Source organism: Etheostoma cragini, chromosome 12 (genome assembly GCF_013103735.1).
Source record: "Etheostoma cragini isolate CJK2018 chromosome 12, CSU_Ecrag_1.0, whole genome shotgun sequence".
NCBI classification, from domain to species: domain Eukaryota; kingdom Metazoa; phylum Chordata; class Actinopteri; order Perciformes; family Percidae; genus Etheostoma; species Etheostoma cragini.
In genome coordinates, this window is record NC_048418.1 from 16,934,801 (window position 1) to 16,960,268 (window position 25,468).

Here is a 25,468-nt window from a genome sequence, read left to right on the forward strand (position 1 = left end):
GTGTTGAACTCAAGTATGACGTCACAATATATAATCTTGAAATCAAATATCTCAGAATAAAGTTGCAGTAGTCACATACTCAGTTTGTTTCTCCAAAAGTAGGTATCAGGAGCTTATAGGCTACTTATTGTGTCTTGATTATTCATTATCTGAAATTTCAAACCCAAATAAGGCAAAACATTATCACGTGATAATAAGCTGACTGCAACGTTGAATGGAATTGATAGATTGATACATAAAACTCGAAGATGTATTTCCATTTATCATTTCACACTTACTCCTGGTCAATAGGTGGCGATGTTTCAGTGGTTTATTGTCCTCCTTCGGTGGTTTTGCACAACATCATTTAATATGGCAGCCCACAGGATAGCATGTTTGGGGTTAAATGCCCTTTATTCCACTGTCTGCGCCCCAAAGCAGGTACTGTACCTATTATAACAAAATATTGTGTGTTTTAAGAGTTTCTCATTAAGACTGCATTTCATATCATTGACAGAAGATTGGAGAAAGCAACGTTTTCAGTGTAAGCTAGTGGTCTTACTAGCTAGCCAGTTAGCTTCCTGACGTAGTATCTTATGCTAGTTAGCCTACTTAGTGACAAACGTTGATAACTAACTAACTAACTAACCGCTAGCTAGCTATCTCTTTAGCGTAATAGTTAATTGTCTGAACTGTCCGAGCGGTTGGTATTAAAAAAAAGTGTTTGCAAAAGACAAAACTTGTGAGAAAAAAGTGGAAATGATTCAAAAGCTAACGCCGTATTGACTATACATCCTTACCTTACCTCCTGCTCTGTTACACTCATACGTTAACGTCACACCACTCAGTCTCTGTAATGTCGGCCTGTTATGTGAAGGTGAACGAAGGTATACTTAAGGAAACTGATGCTACAATGAGGATGAGTAGCGAGGGGATGCCGAGTTGAGTCTAAAAGCCCATGCGGACCATGTACTTAACAACAGTAACGGTGCGGATGAATCAGAATGATTAACCTTGTGATCACAAGAAAAACAGTGGTAGGGATTTAGTAGTCATGTAAGTTTATTGGTGCTGCACTCATATTATCACTACACCTATATGTCAGGGACCAGTGATTTCAATCTACTAAATAATAAAAGGCTTTAGGAATAACCTGCAACGTTAAGTTCAGATCTTGAAAGAAACGCAGTTCGAACTATTTACTCTGTGTGTGGTACCCCAGGGGCCTAATATTAACTGTCAATAACAACTGCTGTAACACTGTGTGCAGGCCCTGAGGAGCTGTTGGGGGGCAGTGGAGCAGGTGAGGGGTTACTACGTTGACTGGAGGATGCTGAGGGATGTCAAGAGAAGACAGATGGCTTTTGACTATGCTGATGAGAGACTGCGGATCAATGCACTAAGGAAGAACACCATCCTACCCAAAGAGCTTATGGTACAAAGCAGTACTTCTACTCAAACTATTTTTGTCAGTGTTTCATAGACTGAGAAAAAAAATGTTATCATGTGTGTTAGCATTTATTACATTTCACCATAATCAAATATTCTGTGATCATTATCGGAGATGTTTCTTTAAAAAAACAAAAAAACATCCAATGTAAATCAAATGATTTAAAATATTAAAAAAACACTGCATTCCTAAACAGTTTAAAACTATTTTGCAGGAGTTAGCGGATAAAGAAATCGCAGCATTACCAAGGGACAGCTGCCCTGTGAGAATACGCAACAGGTGTATTATGACTTCCAGACCTCGGGGAGTGAAGCGGAGGTGGCGACTGAGCCGGATTGTCTTCCGTCACTTAGCTGACCACAACCAGATGTCTGGGATTCTGAGGGCCAGGTGGTGATGGGGTCCATTGGACACTACAGTTGGATTGGATCATTAAACAAACAGGCTGTTTTAGTGGTTATTATAAGGAATGCAGGACAACAGCATGCAATACAGACTTGTTTTGGCCTTTTAATGTCTGGAGTTTTTTTTACTGGTATTGACCGTAATGAAACAGTTCCACCTCTACTCTCAAAAGCCAGGAAGGTGTTAATGTGTTATGTGAATCCACTGAGATCACTGCAGCATATCTTCAGAATTTTGTATATGCTAAGGACATGAAGATATCCATTCTGTAGATTATATGTGCCCCAGGAAGTAAGTTGCTTTTGCTTTATTATGGCTCTTCTAAATATGAAAAACAATATAATACATATACTATTTAAAGAGCAATGATAATGGGACTCCTCAAAGGAGCAACTGTCAATGGATGAATAAATATTATTGTACATTAAAAGCTTTTCTTTACAAGTGTCTTATTATTTATTTACTATACTTAATACAAAAAAAATGTAGGATTTGATACAGAGACTAGTTATGTTTTTTAGTCGTATTAATGTGGTAATGTGGTTAAAGAAGTTACCTCTCTAAAGTGTTAAGTGACTAAGGAATCACCCAAAATGAAGACTGTTCAAATTGTGACTCTAAGAATTGTATCCATTTTATAATCAGAACATATGATAAGATGTTTACTCTAAGAAGGCATAACAACTTAAAAGAACATTCAGGTGAACAATGGCGGCTGGGTGGCGGTGGTGCAGTGTATGAGCTGGCTTGCCAACAGCCACTAATCAAAAAGGAGGTCATAAATTCATCATGAAATAATGACACATTAACAGGAAATCTAGAATAACTACAATAAGGGCAAGTCAAGTCAACTTTATTTATATAGCACATTTAAAAGAAGAATGAATTAAATCTTTATTGCCCCCCGAGGGAAATTTGTTTTGCATTGATGGGAGCAACAGTTCTTCCCAGTCGGTCATGTTTGGTTTTGCAGCGTGAGTGAGGTGCTAGGAGGATCTGTTGTGAAGATGACCTGAGTGATCTGGGGGCAAAATATGGAGTGAGCGGGTCACTAATATAATGTAGAGCTAGTCCATTTAAGGCTTTGAAGACAAATAGTAATATTTTAAAATCCATTCTGTTTTTCACTGGTAGCCGATGCAGTTGAGCCAGAACTGGAGTGATGTGTTGTCTTTTCCTTTTACCAGCTATAAGTCTAGCGGCTGCGTTTTGGACCATTTGGAGTCTGGAGTGGGGGAAACCAAAATACAGTGAAATACAGTTGTCAATCCTAGAGGTGATAAATGGATGAATAACTATAGTATAGAGATTATTGAGAAATAAAGGTACATGTAGGAAAGAAGAAGCAGTTTTTGTAGACTAAGATTGGATAGACTGTAAAAATGACATAAGGACATACAGGCCTCGGAGCTACTTTATACATAATGAAAAAGCACGTCAGCTAAATGGGGGACTTTTAACTGCAAGGGAACGGTTTAACGTGCTGATAGGTTGTAGGAAGTTCAAGGTAGAAAGAGAAAGATTGAAGGACAGGGTGGTAGATATGTAATGGGAGTAGAGACTCAAAGGACTCATGGAGATGGGAAAAACAAGTACATGTTAAAGGGATTTTATTCAATTGAAACAGGTTTAATATCCAGAATATAACTTATTTACAATTGTGTTTGTATTCCTGTTGACTGTTTAACGTCATGATGTGCACACATAATGATACCATAGACCGTTAATATATATACGGTCTATGAATGATACACCCCGCTACGCTAGATGGCGACATGTTCTCTTTATACATACATGCATGCACTTTAAACATTGTTTGTAGCAGAAGGAGAACTAGGAGGAGGAGGAGGAGGAGGAGCTGGAGGAGGAGACTTTCTTTAACTGTCAATGGGAGGATAACGTGATCTCTGGGGATTGCTGATGAAAGTAACGTTACGTGCAGACTCACTCGGGAAGAGGACACCCACAATTACAGTTCTGAACGTAGCTAGCTAACATAACTCATAAAGCCTGAATGGATCTTACCGAACAGGTAAACATAATGTTTTGATTCAGTTTTGTATACGCCGAGAGGGCAAAACAAGCTAGCTAGACAGATAGCGAGCGTAATGTTAACGTTAGTTGAGGTGGCTGAATTTGCTACAACTAGCTAGCTAGCTAGCTAACGAGATGTTACATGATATAACTGACGCTCCATGCAGTGCTACGTTAGCTAACGTTAGATATCTTAGCTAATTCGTCCCTATTTTTAAGAAGTATGTTAATGTTATGTCGTTAAGAAGAAAGCGCATTTTAATCAGAACGTACTCAAACGCGTAACGTTACTTGCCAAAGATAACGTGCATGTCTGGCGGCATGTGTCAGAAGCTAGCTGGCGAGAGCTAAGCTATCATTGACTGGAGTTTAACAGAACATTCTAGAAACTTCTCGTACTGCCAACATAACTAACGGCAGCTAACGCCGCAGCTCATTATTTGGCGAGATTAATTGAGAGCCTACCGTTTAGCTAATGTTAGGCTATTTCAATACAGTGGTCGAGTAACTAAGCATAGGGACAATCTATATGTCTTATCCATCTCTATGGCTGTTAGTTTAGTTAACTCTAGTAAGTTAGCATCATATGACTAGCTGCCATTTACTTTAGTATCCCTCATCTGTAGTTAACGTTATTGAACTTCTTCCAGCTAACTTATATCACAAGGCATAAATATCACTAAATAATAATGCCAGTGTGATAAACGCTTTTACATTTCCCCTGCAGGGTGACTGGCATTAAAATGATCTTTTTGGGCAATATATTGTGTCGAGCTATCTTTAAATGGTCGAATGTAGGATCATGCATTTTCTCAGTTGTCTAATTCTTTCCCCGATACAGATCAACCAGTTGGAGGCAGATTTGCTGGAGTTGGGGTCACTTTTGGATAAGGCAGAGAGGAAAAGAGTGCAGGAGCTGCTAAAGCAGGAGCAGCAGAAGGTGGAGAAAGAGCTCTCAGTCAAAAGACAACAGAAAGGGAAACAAGCCAGGAGAGAAGCAGACCAATCGGCTCCCTCTAAAGCAGCGTACACAGTCAAGATCAACAGCTATGGTATGGTGCCGTTGTTTTAGTAAGACAACCCCTGTTATTTCTAAGAAAGTACAGTTAAGATGTGTGAAAGAGCTGAAAAGCCTTTGAAAATTGTTCACACTTTAACTTTCTTCTCTTTAGCGTGGGACCAGTCGGAGAAATTTGTCAAAATTTATCTTACATTGAAGGATGTACACAAAATTCCATCAGAAAATGTGGAGGTCAACTTTACAGAAAGGTACAGTGATAATCAACATATATACGTGTGTGTGTGTGTGTGTGTGTGTGTATGTGTATGTATGTATATATGTGTATATATATATGTGTGTGTGTGTGTGTGTGTGTGTGTGTGTGTGTGTGTGTGTGTGTGTGTGTGTGTGTGTGTATTTATTCATTTATTAATAAATACAGTGTAATTATTTATCACGTTACACACAATTAATTGTATTTTCTCTTTTGCAGGTCATTGTCTGTGTTGGTGAAGGATCTTGATGGAAAAAACCATCAGATGACAATTCTCAACCTGTTGTTTGCAATTGATGAAAAGGACAGCTACAAAAAGGTAAATAAAGCCATATTCATCAGTTAGAAGAATAGACTTGAGACTTGATAGTTTAGAATAGTCTTTTTTTTATTTTTTTTTATGGAAAGTGAAAGCAGGAAATGGGCCAGAATATCTAAAATATATAAGTCATAACACTGGATCTTCAATCAATTTCAGGATTTTGATAGTTCATTTCACCTCTCTCGGAACACTTTTTGTTTTAAAATAAAGATTGTTAGCAGTTTTTTTTTACAAGTGACATCATCATACAAATACTTACATAAAGCTTAGTCTAGTTTGTGTTGCTGGTCCACCTTAAAAGTCAGCCCATCTTAAGTTAGTGAGCCCGTGCTGAAATTGTTGCAAGCCCTCTGTGGCTTACCCCCCTCACTTTGACTACGTTGACGTTCACAGCCGTACTGCTAACTTCATACTTGGCGACAAACATACCTCCCTCTTTCTCTCCATTGCCCACTCGCTAATGGGCTGCAGCAGCTTTTACTGTTTGTTTGCATTGTGTTTGTGTGTAGCCGTGACAGTGTTTGTGCCACTGTGTACGCGAGTCATCTGCACATGTGCACAAGACAACGAGTTGAGGCCTGGCCAGTGAGTCAGCTTGTCATCAGGTGCTCTCCACAATGTTTTTACGTTCATCCGCTAAGGTCGTATAGAGGCAGGGAAAACCCTGAGCACACATTGGTATTGTTTTGTTTGCATCAGAAATACGCATTAAGCAGTTTGTTCCCACTTACAGTCCTTAACACGGTTAATAATCCTTGATTTACTACAATTATTAATCAAGTGCTTATGGCTAAATATAATCACTAAATCTTTTTTTTTTATGGCGCATTCATTAGATTGCACACAAAGTAAATGCAAATATGCGGTAGCGACGAAAATATCACTACGCAAATAAGGTAAAGATGGGAAATTTGAGACGTGGGCATCCGGGAGTCTCTTTTCTTTCCAGCTGCCGAATTCAGGCTCAGTATTAACTTGCATTGTACCCTTTGTTGAATCTGCTTACTTCTGGGGAAAAATTAGAGTAACAGATTCCTGTTGGTTTTTGAAAGGCCTGTGACCATCTTTTCTTCCTTCAAAAGATAAAAACAGACATGGTCCTGGTCATGTGCAAGAAGCAGGCAACAAAGCAGTGGGAGTGCCTAACAACAGTGGAAAAGCAGACAAAGGAGAAAGAGTGAGTTAAAACAACCACTGATTAGTTTTAGTTCAAGTAATTTGCACAACGCAGGGAATTTAAGTGACATAAGGCCATTGCATGCTTTCTATGAATTTTATTTGTACAAGGTATTGTGCATTGTATGGAAGTATAATTTAGTACCACTGCAACTGCTTAGGCAAATTGTTTTCAGGGGCTAAGGTCACAACCGCTGTGAGCAGTTGGGTAAAAATACCATAACAACCGTCTAGCTGGTTTCTCATACACATCTGGCCAATCACTCCAAACATCACTCTTGAGACATTGCAGTGCAGTACCATATCTGTGAGCCAGGTGTCACTGTGTATAGCATGTATACGCAGCCGATGTGCAAGCTGCAAAATGAGAATCCCAGCAGATAAACTCAAACATTTCCAATTGTTTTCTGTGCACCTCAACAGTAAGCCCAATATTGATGAAAGTGCAGACCCCAGCGATGGACTGATGACCATGCTGAAGAAGATTTACTCGGAGGGAGACGACGAGATGAAGAGAACCATCAACAAAGCCTGGTCAGAGTCCCAAGAGAAGAAAATTCGAGGAGGAGAAGACATGATGGACATCTGAACTGCCCTCACCATATGCCCACAGCAGGACCAAGTGAGAGCTGCCAGGGATGCACCTGACATGACTTGAATATTAAATGTTGTACGGATATATCCACAAAATCTATGAATTCAGTGTACAGCTCATAAAAAAAGGTTCATGATTGATGTCGAAGCCCCAGAAGGCCTCATTTTGTCCTGCTTTGTAAATCAGGCTGCCAATGTCCTGATATTGATAGACCATGAAGCAGAAACCTTTCAGGTAATGGCACAGAAAATATGTGTACAAGCATAATTGCAGTGTCCAGCAGATGGCAACATAACAGCAAAAGATATACACATTTTCATCACTTTTTTTTGTAATGTCAGATCTGATGTGTTAAAAGACCACAATGCAGTTGTTGTTTTTCCTGAGATTAATGTCTGTTAGTAATTCATTGTTCAAATTGGACCTGGGTAAATTAAATATGTGAGACATGTTCTGTAAAGTCACATCTTAATATTGTTCCTGTGCAGCTAAACTAAGCTGATATTTAAGCTGTTTCAAAGTACATTTGCCAATGTCAGGCTCATATTCCTTTACGAAAATAGCCAAAGGGCTCTTCTGGCTTCTTTTAATGTCTTCATATATGATGGTTTTTTTGTCATTCCATAAATGGCTCAAATGATGGCTGCAAAGTCCGTACTGCTCGTGCATCAGTCCAGTGTAATAATCCCCATTAGTGCATAGGTCTGTGTCTGACAGATTTAATGTATTTTACCCATTCCTGTTGCATTGTGTAATGCTCTAAACACATTCTTTGTAATTCTCTACAATTTCTTTGGGGATTTTCCCACTATAATTCCTCTTTACAGCTCTGTTGAAGTTGCCTATTTCCCTCTAGCTTTTGTGAATTCTGAAATGTATGTTTAATTATGTTAATTATTTACCCTGGCTTATGTCATTATCTTACATGTATTGTTGTCTGCTCTTAATTTGTTCATGGAGTTCTCACAAATATACATCTGGAACTGATTTGGCTTTGCTTGTGTTTGTGGTCTGGTGTTGAGGTCAGCATATTTTACTCACTGTGTTAACTAACTATGCATTAGACTTGCAGGCCCCACCATGCATGCTGTCATTAATTAGATATGCCTTCACAGAGGCCGGCATAGTAATCTTAAAGACCAAATCTACCTGAACGTATTACTAGAGTTCAGAGCTTACCCCCTTTTTAAAGAACATTGCATAGTATAAATAGTAAAATGAGCAATGGTCCAAACACAGACTTTGTGATGCAGATTTTGATGGTTCATGGCCCAGTCTTGCTTTTACAGAGTCATAGCATAACGTCACGTTTTGTCCTCCAGGTGGCAGCAGTGATGAGTAGTTGACGTGTTTCTCCGGGGACTTCACACAGCCTACACAGAGAACCAAGATTTTTTTGATTGTGCTGTTAATTTGTAGAATAATGAAAGACCAAACAGTAGAGAGACCAGATTTATAGCCTAACAGTAGGCCTGTATTACTGAGAATTTAGCATTAGAATAAAGAGGGGTCACACTCTACGTAATCACATGAGTCCCAGGGACTCTTTCATAAACACTGAGCGTAAATTAAAGATGACAAACATTGAAAACAAAACTGTTAGGGTTACAGCGATGGACTATATTATTAACAGTCTATGGTTACAGCGTGGCATTGGCCTCACAGCAGCACTGACACCAACGTGAGTTAACCCGATTCTTTTTTCATGAGCTGGTTGATTCATATTTTTCTTACATTCGAGATGTGCTTATTTATTTATTTTTTTCGTTATTGAGATTATGTCTGAGCAAATCGTCTGAACTTTCTCCACCAGTGCACCACCTCCCCCCGCCCCCTGCCCCGTGACGTCGCTGCTCCTATATAGCTGGGAGCGCAGCCCTCAGACAGGCCAGATGGATACGGTTGGATGAGGCGGACGCACGGTTACGCACTAGACAAACTACCGAGAAAACGAGCCAAGGGAATATCTCTACGAACTGACCATTTTTACCGCCGTGTTAAATGGATACCGGTTGTTTCACCGCGGCGCAGCGTATTTCGTGCCACGCCATGAATGCGGATTTATTTAAGCCTGCTCCGGACCGGGGACCCCAACAGTCCACTGCCCCGGTGAAAACCAGCAGGAATAAACCCGAACAAATCAAGCCGGAGCTGGCCCAGGTGGTGACAGACTCCAAAACGGGAAGATCCTACAGTAAAGGGAAGCTTTTGGGAAAGGTACGAAGATTTTAACTCTACATGTGCTTGTCTCGCTTCACCACAGGGATCTTTCTTTTAGGCTCTAGAAGCTTACGAATCGCTGTTTTTAGTGCCATACCGAAGCTGTCTGTGATTAAAAGTCATTATTAGCCCTTTTCCAGGTGTGACACTGATGCGGGAATAGGGAATGACCTCGTGGTGGATGTGGCAAATCTCCCCCTGCTGTGCGCGTCATTGCTGAATGAATCAGGCGCAAGGTGTGCCCAGCTCATGCGTACACATGATTGGCAACACCATGTATGAAAACCGAAGATTTATGAAGTCCTAGAGAAGAATCGTCGCATTTTAACGACATCTCAGACCCCAAACCCCATGATTTGTCTGACAGACTATGCCATGCCTCCCTTCCTTACAATTTTTTTTTTTGACACTGTATGTGCGTGTGTGAATGAATGGAGCGACCGTGTCAACATGTTGCTCGTCTTATAGTCTGCGTCGGGAAGCCAGCCAGGTCTCTTTTTTTTTTTTTTTTTTTTTCCTCCTCTGCCTGCCGCAGAGCTGGAAACGTCTCTGTCAAATTCACGGTTAATGAATGCAGCAGCTCAGTCTGCCTTAGCCTTCATGTCCTCGGAACATATAGCCTTGAAAGCATTTAGAAAAATGCGTGAATAATAGACAGCAGTGAACACATTAGGGGTTGGTTGTTGGATGCATGAAGCATCTGAAGGCAACAACAAATGCTCATATCATTATCTTGATTATATAATGATGCATCTGCATCGATTTATTTTTGGATTTCCTCTCTTTGCCTCCTCAGCAGCCTTTCAGAATTGGGCTAAATGATTGTTGAATCATTGTGATTGCTGAACAGCTGTTAATCCTCATACACGTTAATGTATGGCCATTGCAGGGTTTCAACCTGCTGCTGTTGTGACTGATCATCCTGTTTGTCTCCCTTAAGGGTGGCTTTGCTCGATGCTATGAGATGACAGACCTCTCCAGCAACAAAATGTATGCCGTGAAGGTGATTCCACAGAGCAGGGTGTCCAAACCACACCAAAGAGACAAGGTACACACAATCCAGCATGTTTATTCTCACAGAGAGGCCCATGCCTAACTGGAATTCATCTGATTTGTGTTAGGATTGAAATATGCACACAAACTGACCGATTGCCCCATTGTTTTGACAGATAACAAATGAGATCGAGCTCCACAAAACCCTTCACCACAAGCATGTGGTGAAATTCTCTCATCATTTTGAAGACCAAGAAAACATCTACATATTCCTCGAGCTCTGTAGTAGGAAGGTGAGACTTCAGAAATCTCTATCACAGTCTGTACAGCCTATGTGTTTTGCTTGCTTATATACAGCTTGCTATGTATTGCATCTCAGTGGTACAGTAGGGAATAAACACACTATATGTATGTCATTCAATTTACAATGGTTCAAGTATACAAAGCCTCATTATTGATGAGGCATCCACCTGACTCACAGCAGCATGTAACTTCTATGCGGCTGTGGTAGTGTTGTGCTGTCCCAGTGATGGTGTGGGGTTGTGAGTTAAGTCTCCTCTCTCTCTCTCTCTCTCTCTCTCTCTCTCTCTCTCTCTCCCTCTCTCTGCAGTCCCTGGCACATATTTGGAAGGCAAGACACACACTCACAGAGCCAGAAGTGCGATATTACCTCAAACAGATCATTTCTGGCCTCAAATACCTCCACAGCAGAGGGATCCTGCACAGAGATCTCAAACTCGGTATGTGACCAAAACGCAGCTTTCACACTCGACAAGCATCCCAGGAATCCGTTGACTTTGGGGCACGCACATGTTATCTATGGAATGCTGACTGGACCAATGGTTTTGTCTCTTTCAGGCAACTTCTTTGTCAACGAGAACATGGAGCTGCGACTGGGAGACTTTGGCCTCGCTGCTAAGCTGGAGACTGTCGAGCAGAGGAAAAAGTATGCATTTCTTCTTTCTTTTTTTTTATATATATTTGAGCGAGATTTAAAAATAAGAAGATTTTGGGAACAATTTATACACTTGATTAAAAAAAAAAAACATTGCTAAACAGTGGCTACTGTACATAAACAAGCATAACCTCTAAGAACCTGAACATCACAGTCCTACCACCTTCTAAACTTACATGATTCACGATAACCTAAAACCATTACGTCAGTTACTAAGCACATTCCTCCTCCCACTACTTCCCCCCCCCCCCACCCTAAAAAAAAATAAAGTACCTGACTAAACCGGTTTCCAAGTGGCAGTTGAATGTAGCGCTTAGAGCATAGTTTCGATACCAGTTTGACACCTTCCTGTGGAATACCAGAAGAATGAGAGCAGCAGAAAAACCACTACTTCCTTCTCTGCAATGATGCATCTTACAGGGCCGAAGTAGTTTGAGGCATTGATTCTATCCTGTACTGGTTTTTCTCAGAACAATCTGTGGGACTCCCAACTACTTGGCCCCAGAGGTACTCAACAGACAGGGCCATGGCACGGAGTCTGACGTTTGGTCCCTCGGGTGTGTCATGTGAGTTTGTCCAGTCATGTGAAGTAACATTGGCGTGTTCTTTGTATCTTTTTGTTTAGCTTAGCTTTATCTCAAATCTGCAGTGAAGGCATTATACCCAACCATTGAATCCTTATTTGTGTATCTAATCTAGTTGACTAATGGTTGCCTTGCTTAATCCCATTCAGGTATACACTGATGTGCGGCAACCCTCCTTTTGAGACTCTTGACCTGAAGGAGACCTACAAGTGTATAAAGGAAGTACGGTACAACTTGCCATCCTCGCTTTCCCCCGCTGCACAGAAACTCATCTCAGGCATCCTGCAGAAAAACCCCAGCGACAGACTCGCGCTGGATCAGATCCTCAACCACGAATTCTTCACCAAAGTACGGGAAAGTCATGCTAATTTAGTCCGTTTAAAGAAACCATTAAGGTTGTTTTTTTTTCGGGGGGGGGGATAGGGGACAATAATGGTGCTTCAAACTAGAAAAGAATATCGCGTGTCAGTGCTTGACATCATCATGTTGGCCCTCTTACAGCCTCCTCACCCTCTCTGCCCTTCTTCATCCTCCTAGGGTTTCACCCCTGATAAGCTTCCCCCCAGCAGCTGTGTGATGGTGCCGGAGCTCCACCCCCCCAGCCCTGCCAAGAAATTCTTCACTAAAATGGCAAAAAGCTTCTTTGGCAAGAAGAAAGCGAAAGGTGAGCAGCAGCACAAGTCAAGTGACTGTCAACTCTCGAGTGATCTCGTTAATCTAGTTTGGCTCATGGGAATTGACATTTTAAAAAATGTTAACTTTAGAACCAGCTTGTATTTGGTGCGGGTACTGGAGGTATCTAAACACTGCTGTGGTTAAACATATTTGTTGTGACTACAATGCAAAAACCTTTTTGTTTACAGTGGAGAAGATTCCGTGCGAGGAAAAAGATGACAAAGACATTTCCAAGCTGGTGTCGGGCATCGTTAAGTGTTCCATCAGCAGGCAGATCAGCTACAAGACCGTGGGACCCAATGAGGTACATATGCAGTTTTTAAATTTTGTCCCATGTCTGGAAGAAAAATGTTGGCCTTTTTACTTATAGTAGGATAGATGCAGGTACTAATATGGTAACACAAATCCCTAAGTGGTACAGAGGTATACATTTCCATGGCAGATAATTGCTCTGCATCCAAATGGCACTGCAATGGAAATTGGCTGAGTAAATGTTTTAAATGAAGGAGAATGCCATCTCAGAATGCTTTGCAGACCAGCTTAGACTGACTAAATATGGGGCAGTCATATGAGTTGTTATGGTTCGGATTAAACAGACATTTCAAAGGAATCATGCTTAATGATTTTAGAATTTAGTTTTTCTGGCTATTGATGTTTGTCCGTGACATTGCCGTGTGTAAGACTTTGTATTGTGCTGGAAATCCTTTTAATGGTAAACGTTAATGTCTTATTTAGTGAGTAACAAGTGCATTAGACTTATTGAGGCCGGCTGTTTTTTTTTTTTTTTAGGATCTGAGAAAACTGCTACTGCATACTTGGCAACAGTCTCGACGCCACACACTTAACACTAATGGATGCGTTCATTTTGAAATGAACCAGAGCTGAGACCAAATGCCACAACAGCAAGAAGCTCAGTTGGCCAATTGCTAATGCAGACTGGTCTAGTTGCTATTTATAGATCCCAATAGGAACAACATTGTTTGCTTTTTGGTGTGAATTATTCTTGCCCGCATGATAGTGAGCCTGTGCTGAGAAACCAGCTCGTAGTCAAAAAGCATACGCTGACTGCACAAAGTAGTTGTCAAATGATCCTGTTTACTTTTTTATTTTTTTTAAATGCGTATGTACGCAGAAAACGTGACATGCAACAGATGTGACGCCAGATTAGTTCAGAAACACTTTTTCTGGCAACATGACATTAGAAACTACGTATCAAACCTGCGGCATGCTTGCAGAGCACAAATAAGGAAACTGTGGTGCAAAAAGTAGTTTCACCCCAGCGCAAAGGCAGCAAGATGCACAAGATGAACACATTCAACCGCAAACACCTTGGACTTTTACGTTTTATTTTAGACCTGCAAGTGTGTGAGCATTAATAGAACACGTTGAGTCTCATGCAGTTATCTCTGAGGTCACCTTTCTTTGACATGTCATATTTTCCGTCCTCTGCTCTTACTTCAAATGTTGTCGGTGTTAACCATATGTATTTTTCCTGCCCAGGTGCCCTGTCCCATCAGTCAGGTTGTCAACTCTGTGCCTCTGGATCCGACTCCGGCTGAGGAGGAGTCCAGGAAGTCAATCTCTCGCTCCTTCAAGGGCACCACGGCCAGCAGCACTGAACGTAGGCCCCAATATTTTATTTTTGAGTATAGATAGATGGGTCATTTTGTATTCCTTTTTGTCTTCTGTGATCAATATTTCACAATTCCTGGTTTTCTTTCCAGCGTGTGAGGACGCCCTGACGCCTGCAGCTGTGTCTGAATCAGCTATGAAAGTTCTCAACAACTGCCTGGCCACCATGCCTGCAGGTAATAAAGCACAAAGCAAGGGGGATGATGATGATGATGAGCTGTTTTTGTGCCCTATGGCCAGATCTCACTGACAGTGTGTTTATAGTTGCTACTCCCTTTTTATTGTCCTGTGCTTTGACACATCCTGACTTGCTAAAGAAATGGACTGCTGTCTTTTACATGGACCATATCTTTGTTCCTGTTGCATTGAGTTACACATGATGCAGAACCACTCTTAAAGTTGTAATCAACTAGATTGGTTTCTGTTCCTCAGCCATTCTTTCACGTCTTCTGAATATCTGCTTACTCATGTAGCCCAGAGCATCTTTTTTATTTTTTTTAGGTTTATAGCTTTCTTCTCTAGGAAATTGCTGACTTAGTCTTGGAAATAGAAACTTTACCATTCGTGTCCTGCATTTACTCATGATTGATGTTAATTAGCTGTGAAATAGTTCCGTGATCCCTTACAATGTTTTTTTTTCTCTTCTTCTTTATCTCTCCAGCCACTAGAAACCCACCGTGTTTGTCCAGGCCCCAGTCCTTCCTGTGGGTGACTAAATGGGTCGATTACTCTAACAAATATGGTTTTGGCTACCAGCTCTCAAACCAAAGCATTGGTGTGCTCTTCAACGAAGGAACCCGTCTCAGTCTCTGTGACCAACGCAAGTAAGTACCTTTTAGAGCCACAGCGTTTACTTAAGGTGTCATTTAAACATTTACATTGTACTTTGAACTTCAAGTAACTGAACCGGTTCGAGTAAGCGTTCAACTATACTTGCATAGCATGTCCACTAGGTGTGCAATTGGTAGGTGTTAATAGGTGTGTCAATTCATAGTCAAATCGTGATTTTTTTTATTTTTTTTTTATTGGCTTGATACTTACTTACTTACTTATGATCTCCCCCCCCCAAGGGGAAATTCAAGTTCCCAGTAGCTTACAGACATCACACAACATACACACACATCATAAAGGATGTTAAATTAACAAACAAATCCACATGAGAAAATGTATATACATGCTTGCATACAGTAAATGTAATATATTTATTTTCAAGAATTGGTTAATCAAATCGTGACATTTTCTGAATCGTATACACCCCTAGTGTCCACATAGCCAAACTAGACATGCTCATACAATTTCTTCTTTCCCTTGTACTAGGACAGTCCACTACTGCTTGCCTGACAACAAACACTTCACCTTCGCCGCCGACTCGCTACCTGAGCAGCTTCGCAGCCAGAAGCAAATTGTAGAGCTCATGGCCAACTACATGGAGCAGAACCTTATGGAGGTAGGGGCGGGTTAAAGTTTTAGCTAGAAGTCTGCATTAGTTTTTTGACTACTTAACTATGAAATTACTGGTTTGCAAATACTGAGAAGAGTCCCTTTTGGAACTTAAGTTTTGCAGATTTTAAAGCAGTCTAAGAACTATTAGAGAACAATTTTAACATGACAACCTGTGATCTGAACTAAATGTTTTCTGTCCTTCAGGGTGGAGATCTGCATTGTGAGGATCAAGTATCAGGTTGTCCTCCTCTTCTGCTCCAGTGGGTGAAGACGGACCATGCTCTCGTCATGCTCTTCAACAATGGCACTCTACAGGTTCGAAAAAGCGCATTCATTTTTAGATTTAGAGTCATATAGATACTATTAATAAAACAAGTAGTGTATGTTTCAAGAAAATCCATTTCCCCTCTTTGACACTTTTTGGGGGAATTTTGAAAACTCTTCTTAACTCCTGCTTGTGATTTGTAATCCCATCCAGGTTAACTTCTACGCAGACCACACCAAGATCATCCTGTGCAAGTCATCAGATGACTCCTACCTGCTCACCTACATCAGCCGGGAGCGCGTCTCATACACTTACCTCCTCAGCATGCTGAATGAGATGGGCTGCACCTCGGAACTGAGACACCGGCTGCGATACGTGGTCCAGCTGCTCCAACACCACGCTGACGCCTGAGAGCACAGCTCCGTGCCTCCCAGGCTGCCTGATTGGCCGACGCAATCGAGCTGACCCGACTTGACATCTCTTCTTCTAAGGCAGCCTGGCTGGTTGATAGAATTTCTCAAGACACCGCTGGGAAGACTTGACGTATTGAAGGCTCCTCAGAAGAGTATATATTTCTAAACTGGTGCTTAGGCAGCGGATTATCAAATTGATTGACGTTGATGAATATCAAGTCAGGAAGTTGCCAAATGCAGCATATGTCTCAAGGGTTTGTGCCTGTCCAGTTTATGTCTCAAAGGTATCCATCCACCTGGAAGGTATTGATGCCTAAAATAAGAGACTCCTCCTACCGGGCCTGAAATGATGGATCCCTCACAGGCAGATGCTAAATGAACACCCAAACTCCCCAATACCTTTCCTCACCCACTGCTTCTTGGGTGGATCTTTCAAAGCCACCAACCAACCCTGCAGCTTTCCGCTTCCCCCTGAAAGCCAATAATCCAGGCATGGTTTCTCAAAGGTATCTAAACACTAAAATTGTCTTACTTGCTTGCAACGAAACAAGGATAATCTTGCCACCGGAATTCTTTACGGCTGTGTTTTTTTCTGAAGTATTTTAGCAGCAAGGTAATTTGACCTGTTGATTTGCAGTGGAACTGTGATCTTACAGCAGAGATGCTTTTGGGGAAGAAGTGTGGTTTGATTTGGAGGAGAGCGAGAGACCCTCCTAACCTCAGTGGGTTTCTGGCCCTGTTTGGACTATGGTGCGCACATTCAAGTTTTTTCCTTTTCTTTTTAAAACAAAGTTGAGCCAACTATTGGTTCACACTACGATCTTGACCTCACATGCACAAATAACATTCCTGGCCTTATTTGATGATGGTGATAAACCATGATGATGGTTTGGAGAAGGATATTGCTTCTTCTGATCCAACATCACTTTGGTCGTTTATGTTGTAGTTGTTAGAAACAAATGTCACTGATGTGGTACAGCTTACTAAAGGGGCTATGGGAGCAACACATTTTGCACTCATTATTATTTTTTTCTTTTCTTTTGACAGTTCATCTGGAAAGCAAAACCTTTTTACTACCACTTGTCATATTTTATTGTTTTTAACCAGATACCAAAAAGCATTTTCTTTGGTTTTAAAAAAAGATCAGTTTTTAAATTCACAACGCAGTAGGTGAATGTGTGTGCCACACATGCTGGTAAACCAACTGTTGGCTGGAGAATTGGTTTGTGGAGGGAGGGGATAAAAGTGCCTTTCTGAGGGATGTCTGTGCAATAACAACCCTTGAATGTCAAGCTGGATACAAACAAGATTTGAGAGATGGGTTTACAGGTGGGATTTACATTTGTACTATGAGCAAAGTTTAAAAGTAAGTCCAATAGCACTACACTCAATACCTGGTATAAGCTTTTAGAACAACTGGTATCATAAGTATATATCAAAGTAATATCTACTATGGGGGGAAAAAAAGAAAACATTGTACTCTGTTGTTCTGTAATCCTTATTGGTTTACATTGCTTTCTCGACCCAGAGTTGTATCCTAAAAACTGTGACCTGGAATGCAAGTATTATGTACATGTGTTTTCAAAAAACCCAACATTGTGAAAGCCATCTGCCAATTTAGAAGAGTCTTTATTTTTTTGGCACATAATGTTGTGTTTATTTATTTTTTATTTATACATGTTTTTTATTTATTGTGAAAATGTAACTGTCTTGACACAAGAAAATGTTCAATTCCAATCACCTTTTTTGTATGTAATATTTAGGGGGGGAGAAATGGGACAATAAAGTTTATTAAAAATGATCTTATCCTCTTGTTTGTTGAAAACTTTTGATTTTGAGACTGGAGATAACATTTTCAAACTTGCTTACCTTTACCAGATGATTGCCGTATGCACACAGACTATTGTATCATGCTACCCTCTTGCTAGATGACATTTGGAGCATAATATAGCTCTATGAACTAGACTAAAACTTAGTGGTCTTCATCTACTAGTTATTTTGTATTACATCTCGCATAAAAAGTCTGTGACAAGTGTCTCTTATGTCAAGCTAAAAATCACAAATAATGCATGTTATCTTATTTGGTAAAAGTAATTTTTAACTAAAGTGGATATGTTGATGGTATGAACCTCCCAATGGCTTACACATCTACTGCACAGGGCTGTCCAAAGCTCGACAGCCATGTTTAAAGTACCACACTATGCAGATGAGTCTTGTTTTATGAAAGTTCTACCAATTAACCTAACTTCCTCTGCTATCCTGCTTAGTATGGCCATCTTGGCAAGTATCTTAACTGCAATGAAACAAAGTGTACTAGATCTAGTGAACATCCCACGTCAGTCAGTCTTATCAGTTAGCTAGGCTCACATACCCTTTAGTACCTGTTCCACCTCATCAATGGTCAAAGCAAATAAATCCCTGGTCTTACTTTTCACCATTATTTCTCCCATGTATTTTCAACTTAAATATCCACAATTTTTCAATCGCAGACTAAATCTGCCTTCTGTTTTCAGAGCCTAAACGCTTGTGTGGATGGACATGGTTTTTGTTTCAAAATGCCGTTCACAAAGGAAAAGTTAGTGTGGATGTAGCCAAAGAGTCTTGCATCACTGTTTCAAACTTGTTGAACAAGTTATATTTTCTGTGGAAGAAAGGGACGCAGTTTTTTGTTCTATGTTCTCGGCAATAGTTTCCATAGACATGAATACCTTAAAGGCAAGTGCAGGTTTACAAACCAGAAGGGCTTCCTTTCATTGATTTTCTTTGCAAGCAGAATTCTTGGGTAGTGAGGAGGTTGAAATTTGAGAAAACAAGCACCTGACAAATGGAATACCATAACATGGACATACTGTAGGCCTGTGATTTCACACACACACACCCACACGTATTTTGCATTTGGATGCAAACGCACATAAACAAAATTGACTTATACACACATACAGTACAAATTCATAGAAAACACACACACACAGCCTGGCTCCATGCCACACTGTTAACTGATGTAACGATGCAGCAGTGCTCTGTTTACCGTGAACACAGACAGAGGCATTGCAGCCTTGTTAGCGGGTTGTTTTGCGTTGTGTGAGTGTGTTTGTGTGTGTACCATAGGCTGTATCAGGTGTATACTAAAGAAAATGGCCTCGAGGTAGTCAAGACTCACTTTGGCAGCTAGAGAAGGAGAGAGAAAAGCTTCATCCATCATCCCTTTTGGTCGGACTGCACGCAGCATACTGGAGCAGAAACAAGACATTATTTTTTTGATGTGACTCTGAGGCTGAAACATGCTGATGTCACATCTTAAACTGTTCACTTAATTCAGAGGTGTAACTGAGAATCTCCACTGTTAAATTCTATCTGAATTCTATGCTATTATACTCCACACAGTGTGCTTTTCAGCCCTGCAAATCTAGGCATGATTGTTTTCAATTTAGCAAAATGCTTTCACAAATGGGCAATGTCACAGAGAGACATGCAGATACAAAAACAGATGTGTTGATTTGTGCCCTTGTTATGCAACTGTTATCTCTTCCTAAATTACTGATGTAATCTGCTGCTCACACTTGAAGGTACAAATAAAGGAGGGAAGCTTGCCAAGTTCTGAATACATTCCCAGGCCTGCCTCCTTATCTTTTTTTGTGACTCTGCAATGCTGTACTACACAACTGCAGTCCTCAGTATATGTGGTCCAAAGGTGCCCCAAAATCAAGGAAAAATTAAAGAAAAAAACTTAAATGTGGGTAAAATTAATGGATAGCTGCCGTTATTTCTCCTAATAACTTGTGTCAAACTCACCTCAAGAAACACAAGCGGTCAGGTGATCACACAGCCATGTGTACACAATAACTGCAAGTAGAGTAGGTCGGGGTTGAATCAGGAAGTTGGTCTGTAACTGGGATGGATGTTAATGGAAAGACTGGGTCATAATTTTCCTTTTGAAAGTTTTTAGTCTCAAATGCATTTGGTTAGATCTTTTGCAATGTTGCTGTGCTCTTAGATAAATGCCAAATAAATGAAACTGAGATCCTTTTACATGAGAGAACGTCTGAATTTATGGACTTCCGCTCACATCTTCACACTCACTGTTGTTGCATGTCAAAAGAGTTTTTTTTAGGATTAATAATCTTTGACATAAACATCCCTTTTGCTTCTTCCTTTGCAATGACATCCATACTCCGTTTAGAAAAGCCTTTACGTTTGTTGCCTTTAAATCCCCCGATTCACAAGAAGTACTGCGTTTTATGCTCCCAGCAACAACAGCAACTTGTTTGGACTGAATTGAAGCTCTCAGTAGACAGCATGGAGAGGAGAGACTAGAAAAAATACACAATGCCATTTAAACCTAATCAATAGGGATTCAAACACACGTATTACAGTATGGTGTCTCTGCTGAAAAATTGTCAAAATCAGATTTGATTGTAACTGGAATGTGGACTCGGGGATACATCCTGGAAATATATTGCATCACCTCCGCAGCTGAAAACACAGTATCAGTAAGCTCTTCAGACACTGTACAACAACACCTTAATGGCAATATGCCCATTCCCTTCAGCAATATGATTGCTCAGGATCTTTCTTTCTTTCTTTCTTTCTTTCTTTCTTTCTTTCTTTCTTTCTTTCTTTCTTTCTTTCTTTCTCTCTCTTTTATTCTGGTCAAATCAACAACAAAAAAAGTGATTGTGCAGTGTATAGGGAGGGAGACCATGCAATGACAGAACTTGGTCTGGGTCGGCTTGGTGACACTCAATGGTTTCTGTCACAGACTGATGGCAAAAGGAGGTGGACTTGCATGCAGATCATAAATATTCTGAGAAGATAAGAAATGTTTGTCGGAATTCGTCAGAAAGGAAACTTTGTAATATGATGATAAAATGGTTATACGTGTGCAAAAAGGCTGTACTTAAAAGTTCCCAAAGACGCAAACCCCCATTATTCTTTCGGAAGTGATGTTGAAATAAGTGTACCGATAGTATGAGGGAAGGTGAAGAGTCTGTTAGCTGACGTCACAAAGAGAACAACAAGAGAGCATTCACACAGTATTATTACATCAACCTTTTATTTTCAACTGGGAAATATTGTTCACACATTTACAAGATGGAAAATCTCCTTACTTCATGTTTTTCTGTCGAGGTCACCCACCCACCACCAAGTCTAAAATGATTTCCTGTGTTAGGAAACACATGTGACATCGAGGCCAGCAGGGCAAGACAACTTTGTTTGTATGGCACATTTTAGCAACACAGCAATCCAAAGTGCGTTACACAAAACATTAAAGAGAAATTAAAAACAACTAAAAACATTTATTCAGGAGAAGAGAAAATAAGAGTTTCAGTGGTCTTGTAGTTTTCTGGGAGCCTGTTCCAGATATGTGGGGAACAAAAACTGAACTAATTATATAGTCTCTGCAATGGTCTTAACGTCACTTCAAGAAATCATCAACATCTCTTATCTTTATTTAAGTGTGGGCTTCCTTTTGAGTCATTCTTTTATGTGGGGATGCTATTACTGATTTCCATAGCTGCATTAATATTTATGTATAACAGCCATGATACTGCAAACCGTCTCCCCTGCCTGCGTTTCTTGAATGGAGGTTCATAACAGCGCCAGCCATTCAGCATGAAGATCTGAGCCTCCATTTGGAACGAAGTCATCCATTAAACAGGCTCTGTTTTTTTATTCCCCTAACAGGGAAGAGTTAGGAAGCAGTAAATCCAATCAATATCAACGGTAATTTTATTTGACATTCTCCAAACCCACCTGACAGACCTGCCAATGCCTTTTGTTGTGCATGTGTTATGTTTATAACTCTGTAAATCACAGAGACTATTTCAACTGTCCCCCACTATCCTGTACCACTCTTCACTTACAAGCGTTGGTTTTGTGAGGATTGCTTACTTTTTGGAACTTTTTTACTTACATGCACAGAGGGGGAAAAGCATCATTTTTACTGTGATCTGTGAGATGTTTGAAGCTTGGAGTGTGATGCAAATCCAAGTGGGTGGCATGGAAAAGCAGTCAAAGGAGGGGACATCCTTCCCTTCCTCTGTTACTCTTCCACTGACCCTTGGTCATTTCTTTTTCTGGCTGTGATGTGAGTGAGTGTGGGTTTTTGAGTGTGTGTTTTCGTTGGCTGTGGCACGTCCTTAATGCGGGATCCTGCTGCTGATGTCATGTTCCCGCCTGTGCATCACACACACTCATGCGCGTCACACACCAGTCTAACAGGAAGTGTGTTTCCTTTTTACCATTCTCCCTCTGTTTCACATTAAAAGCACAAAGGAGAATGTCATCCGGTCTGAGAACACCGCGGTGACTCAGCAAAGAAGGTGCTGTTGTTTCTGAGCATTTGGAATCGAATCAAACCTTTTCAAGAAAGACAACATTTTTCGCGATTTAAATACAGTTTACAGTCTTCGTCACACTTTTGTCAAATCAAACGAAATTAAACAGAAAGACAGATCGGAAGACACGTGCCTCACTGCAAACTCGTTGCATGGTTCCTGATGTTTCCATGAGCAAGCAGACACCAGTATTTTATAGTTTTATTTTTATTTATTAGTAACTGTTTCTACACCGTCCATTCTAGCAGCCACTTAGGCCATGCAATTCGAGATGATACCGGCCACTTGAAGCTAAAAGTAATTTCTGAAACATTTTACATAAAAGCGAACAAAAGCAAGACTCACATTTCTTGCCGCCGACAGTGAATGTTTCCTTCTATTCCATTGTAAAACGAGAAGATACAGATACACACTTGATGGCTACATGCATGACGCAATGGCAAAAACTCCTGATCGTAACCAGTTGATGATTCATATAGAGGACGTGGAGCAGCATTGTTCAGAGTCAAGCTCAACATCTCTGGCATGCCCCATTATTTAGTTGAATTGTTGCACATATTGCACACTATTCTACACTTTGTGCCGGCTTTGCAGTGCCTAATTAATTCTATATTTTATGTTGTCTATTGTATTTTGTATTTCCGGCCAGGTCAACATTGCAAATGAGAATCTGTTCCCCACGGCCTGCCTAGTTAAATAAAGGTCAAGTAAAAATGAAAAAGCTACTTAGCCATAGTATAGTAGCCCTGTGTTCATTTACACACAGCGATGTTGTTTTTGAATCCTGAATGGTTTTAGATGTTAACAATGAAATGGCCTTACTTGGACAAGCAGCACAGTGACTGATGATTTAACAGGACAGTTGCAGTTGCTTCCATATTCATGAAGGTTGGTTGAAAAGAGCATACAGGGAAGTGAAAAATCAATTTCATGGTCATTTTATTCTTTTGTAGACTTCCTGTTTCAAGATATTCTACATACAGACAGAAGCCTTTGAAATCTATTTAATAAACATACTCTGTAACTCATGTCTCCGGTTTAACATGGTATATGTCCTTTTTTTCTGCCGTGTCTACTTCTTAGTCTCACAGCTGGTGTCATTATTCATCCTCACTAATGATCAGCCACAATGCATCCTGCTGTGACAACAGAACATGAAACAGCACTAAAACCAAAGTCAGAGTATCAGGAAGTCAAACATCTGGAGGGAGACAGATGAGGGGGGGGGGGGGAGAAAGAGGGAGAGAGAGAGAGAGAGAGAGAGAGGAAGCATTCCGCCAGACATCTAACTGCTGAGGGCCAATTTTACCTAATTAGTAACTTCTGTTTTCTCAAGAGCTTTCTCTCCCCAGCCCCATTCAATGTGTGTGTGTCAATGTGTGTGAGGCCATTGTAATGCTCTTTCCTCATATGGATTCCAGCAAAGGCTCCAAGCCAAGGCCTGTGTGAGTATGTGCGGGTGTTTTTTTTGTTGCTTTTGAAGGGTTTCTTAGGCTAGCGCTCGTTTCCACTCAGTCGTTGAGTCATTTGCAACAGTTTCATCAAACCCTTTCCCTTCCCACGACTCTGCGTTCAGACCTGGTACATCCTGATGCATTGTTCAGAAGGGCATGTTCATTTCCCACATATATTTATTATGTTTATGGCTTTCCCATCAACGTCCTTAACACAGAAAAGTATGTCTCCCTCAGGAGGAACACAAAAATAATCCCTGTTCTTTCACAGCATCTCAGGTGTCCTGTTTCCTGGATTACTTCTGTTTTCCCCATTTTAGATCTCTCTTTATAATCATTCTCTTTTTTTTCTTTTTAAAAACTTTATTTTAATCTTAAAAGTTTACTTTTAACAATGTGCTGCAGAGCTTATCCCATGTGATATGATAGCTATACTCAATTTCAGATACACGTGCTGGCCTGCTGGTCTTTCCTCCTCTGCCAACAACAATGGCAGTCAGTCGTCAGTCAATCATAACCAGTGGTGGATGTAACTAAGCACCTTATAGTAGCCTACTATACATAGGTACAAATTTGAGGTACTTGTACTTCACTTTTTATTTCCATTATAAAAAAAAAAAAAAAAATCCCCCTCTCACCCCTTGTGGGGTGGTATGTGTCGTCCTCAAGCTCGGGTCCTCCACCACAGGCCTGGGAGTTTGAGGGTTCTGCGCAGTATCTTAGCTGTTCCTAGGACTGCACTCTTCTGGACAGAGACCTCTGATGTTTTACCTGGAATCTGCTGTAGCTCTCCCAGTTTGGGGGGTCACAGCCCCCAGTGCTCTGATTACCACTGGCACCACCGTTGCTCTTACTTTCCACATCTTTTCAAGCTCTTCTTTCAGCCCTTGGTATTTCTCAAGCTTCTCGTGTTCCTTCTTCTTGATGTTGCTGTCCCTTGGGATTGCCACATCTATCACTACTGCCTTCTTCTGCTGTTTGTCGATCAACGCGAAGTCTGGTTGGTTAGCTATCCCCTATTGTTAGTCTGGATCTTGAAGTCCCACAGGATCTTAGCTCGGCCATTCTTGACTACCTTAGGAGGTGTCTTCCATTTTGACCTTGGGACTTCCAGCCCATACTCGCGGGAGATGTTCCTGTACACTATGACAGCTACCTGGTTATAGAGTTCCATGTACGCTCCTCCTGCCTGCATCTTACACCCTGCTGTTATGTGCTGTACTGTCTCAGGGGCATCCTTGCACAGTCTGCACCTGGGGTC

The 25,468-nt window shown here is 40.8% G+C and overlaps 3 protein-coding genes and 1 long non-coding RNA gene across 5 annotated transcripts in view; 3 read left to right on the forward strand and 1 right to left on the reverse strand.

The window, feature by feature from the left end:
* The first annotated feature begins 282 nt into the window (after window positions 1–282).
* Window positions 283–2,264, forward strand: mrps14 (mitochondrial ribosomal protein S14). Its single transcript, XM_034888747.1, has 3 exons — window positions 283–420; window positions 1,250–1,414; window positions 1,644–2,264. Exons 1-3 carry the CDS (start codon window positions 298–300, stop codon window positions 1,824–1,826), a joined length of 471 nt encoding a protein of 156 aa, XP_034744638.1. The 5' UTR covers window positions 283–297; the 3' UTR covers window positions 1,827–2,264.
* A 1,325-nt stretch (window positions 2,265–3,589) lies between these two features.
* cacybp (calcyclin binding protein) lies at window positions 3,590–8,223 on the forward strand. 2 transcript variants are annotated; one of them, XM_034888004.1, is made up of 7 exons: window positions 3,590–3,866; window positions 4,710–4,920; window positions 5,041–5,137; window positions 5,362–5,461; window positions 6,547–6,641; window positions 7,064–7,238; window positions 7,269–8,223. In XM_034888004.1, exons 1-6 carry the CDS (start codon window positions 3,849–3,851, stop codon window positions 7,227–7,229), a joined length of 687 nt encoding a protein of 228 aa, XP_034743895.1. In that variant the 5' UTR covers window positions 3,590–3,848; the 3' UTR covers window positions 7,230–7,238; window positions 7,269–8,223. The 2 variants fall into 2 exon arrangements, with proteins under 2 accessions (XP_034743895.1, XP_034743894.1); XM_034888003.1 differs by having other exon boundaries at window positions 7,064–8,223.
* An 893-nt stretch (window positions 8,224–9,116) lies between these two features.
* Window positions 9,117–18,216, forward strand: plk3 (polo-like kinase 3 (Drosophila)). The gene is made up of 15 exons (XM_034888002.1): window positions 9,117–9,452; window positions 10,396–10,503; window positions 10,625–10,741; window positions 11,059–11,188; window positions 11,307–11,394; window positions 11,874–11,969; window positions 12,137–12,335; window positions 12,525–12,651; window positions 12,851–12,966; window positions 14,163–14,283; window positions 14,387–14,470; window positions 14,956–15,118; window positions 15,612–15,741; window positions 15,942–16,052; window positions 16,216–18,216. Exons 1-15 carry the CDS (start codon window positions 9,237–9,239, stop codon window positions 16,411–16,413), a joined length of 2,004 nt encoding a protein of 667 aa, XP_034743893.1. The 5' UTR covers window positions 9,117–9,236; the 3' UTR covers window positions 16,414–18,216.
* The window catches only part of LOC117954306, a 23,038-nt gene continuing 14,687 nt past the window's right edge, over window positions 17,118–25,468 (reverse strand). The window contains exon 3 of the long non-coding RNA XR_004658793.1: window positions 17,118–17,192. This is a non-coding gene — a long non-coding RNA (uncharacterized LOC117954306). The remainder of the gene's footprint in view (window positions 17,193–25,468) is intronic.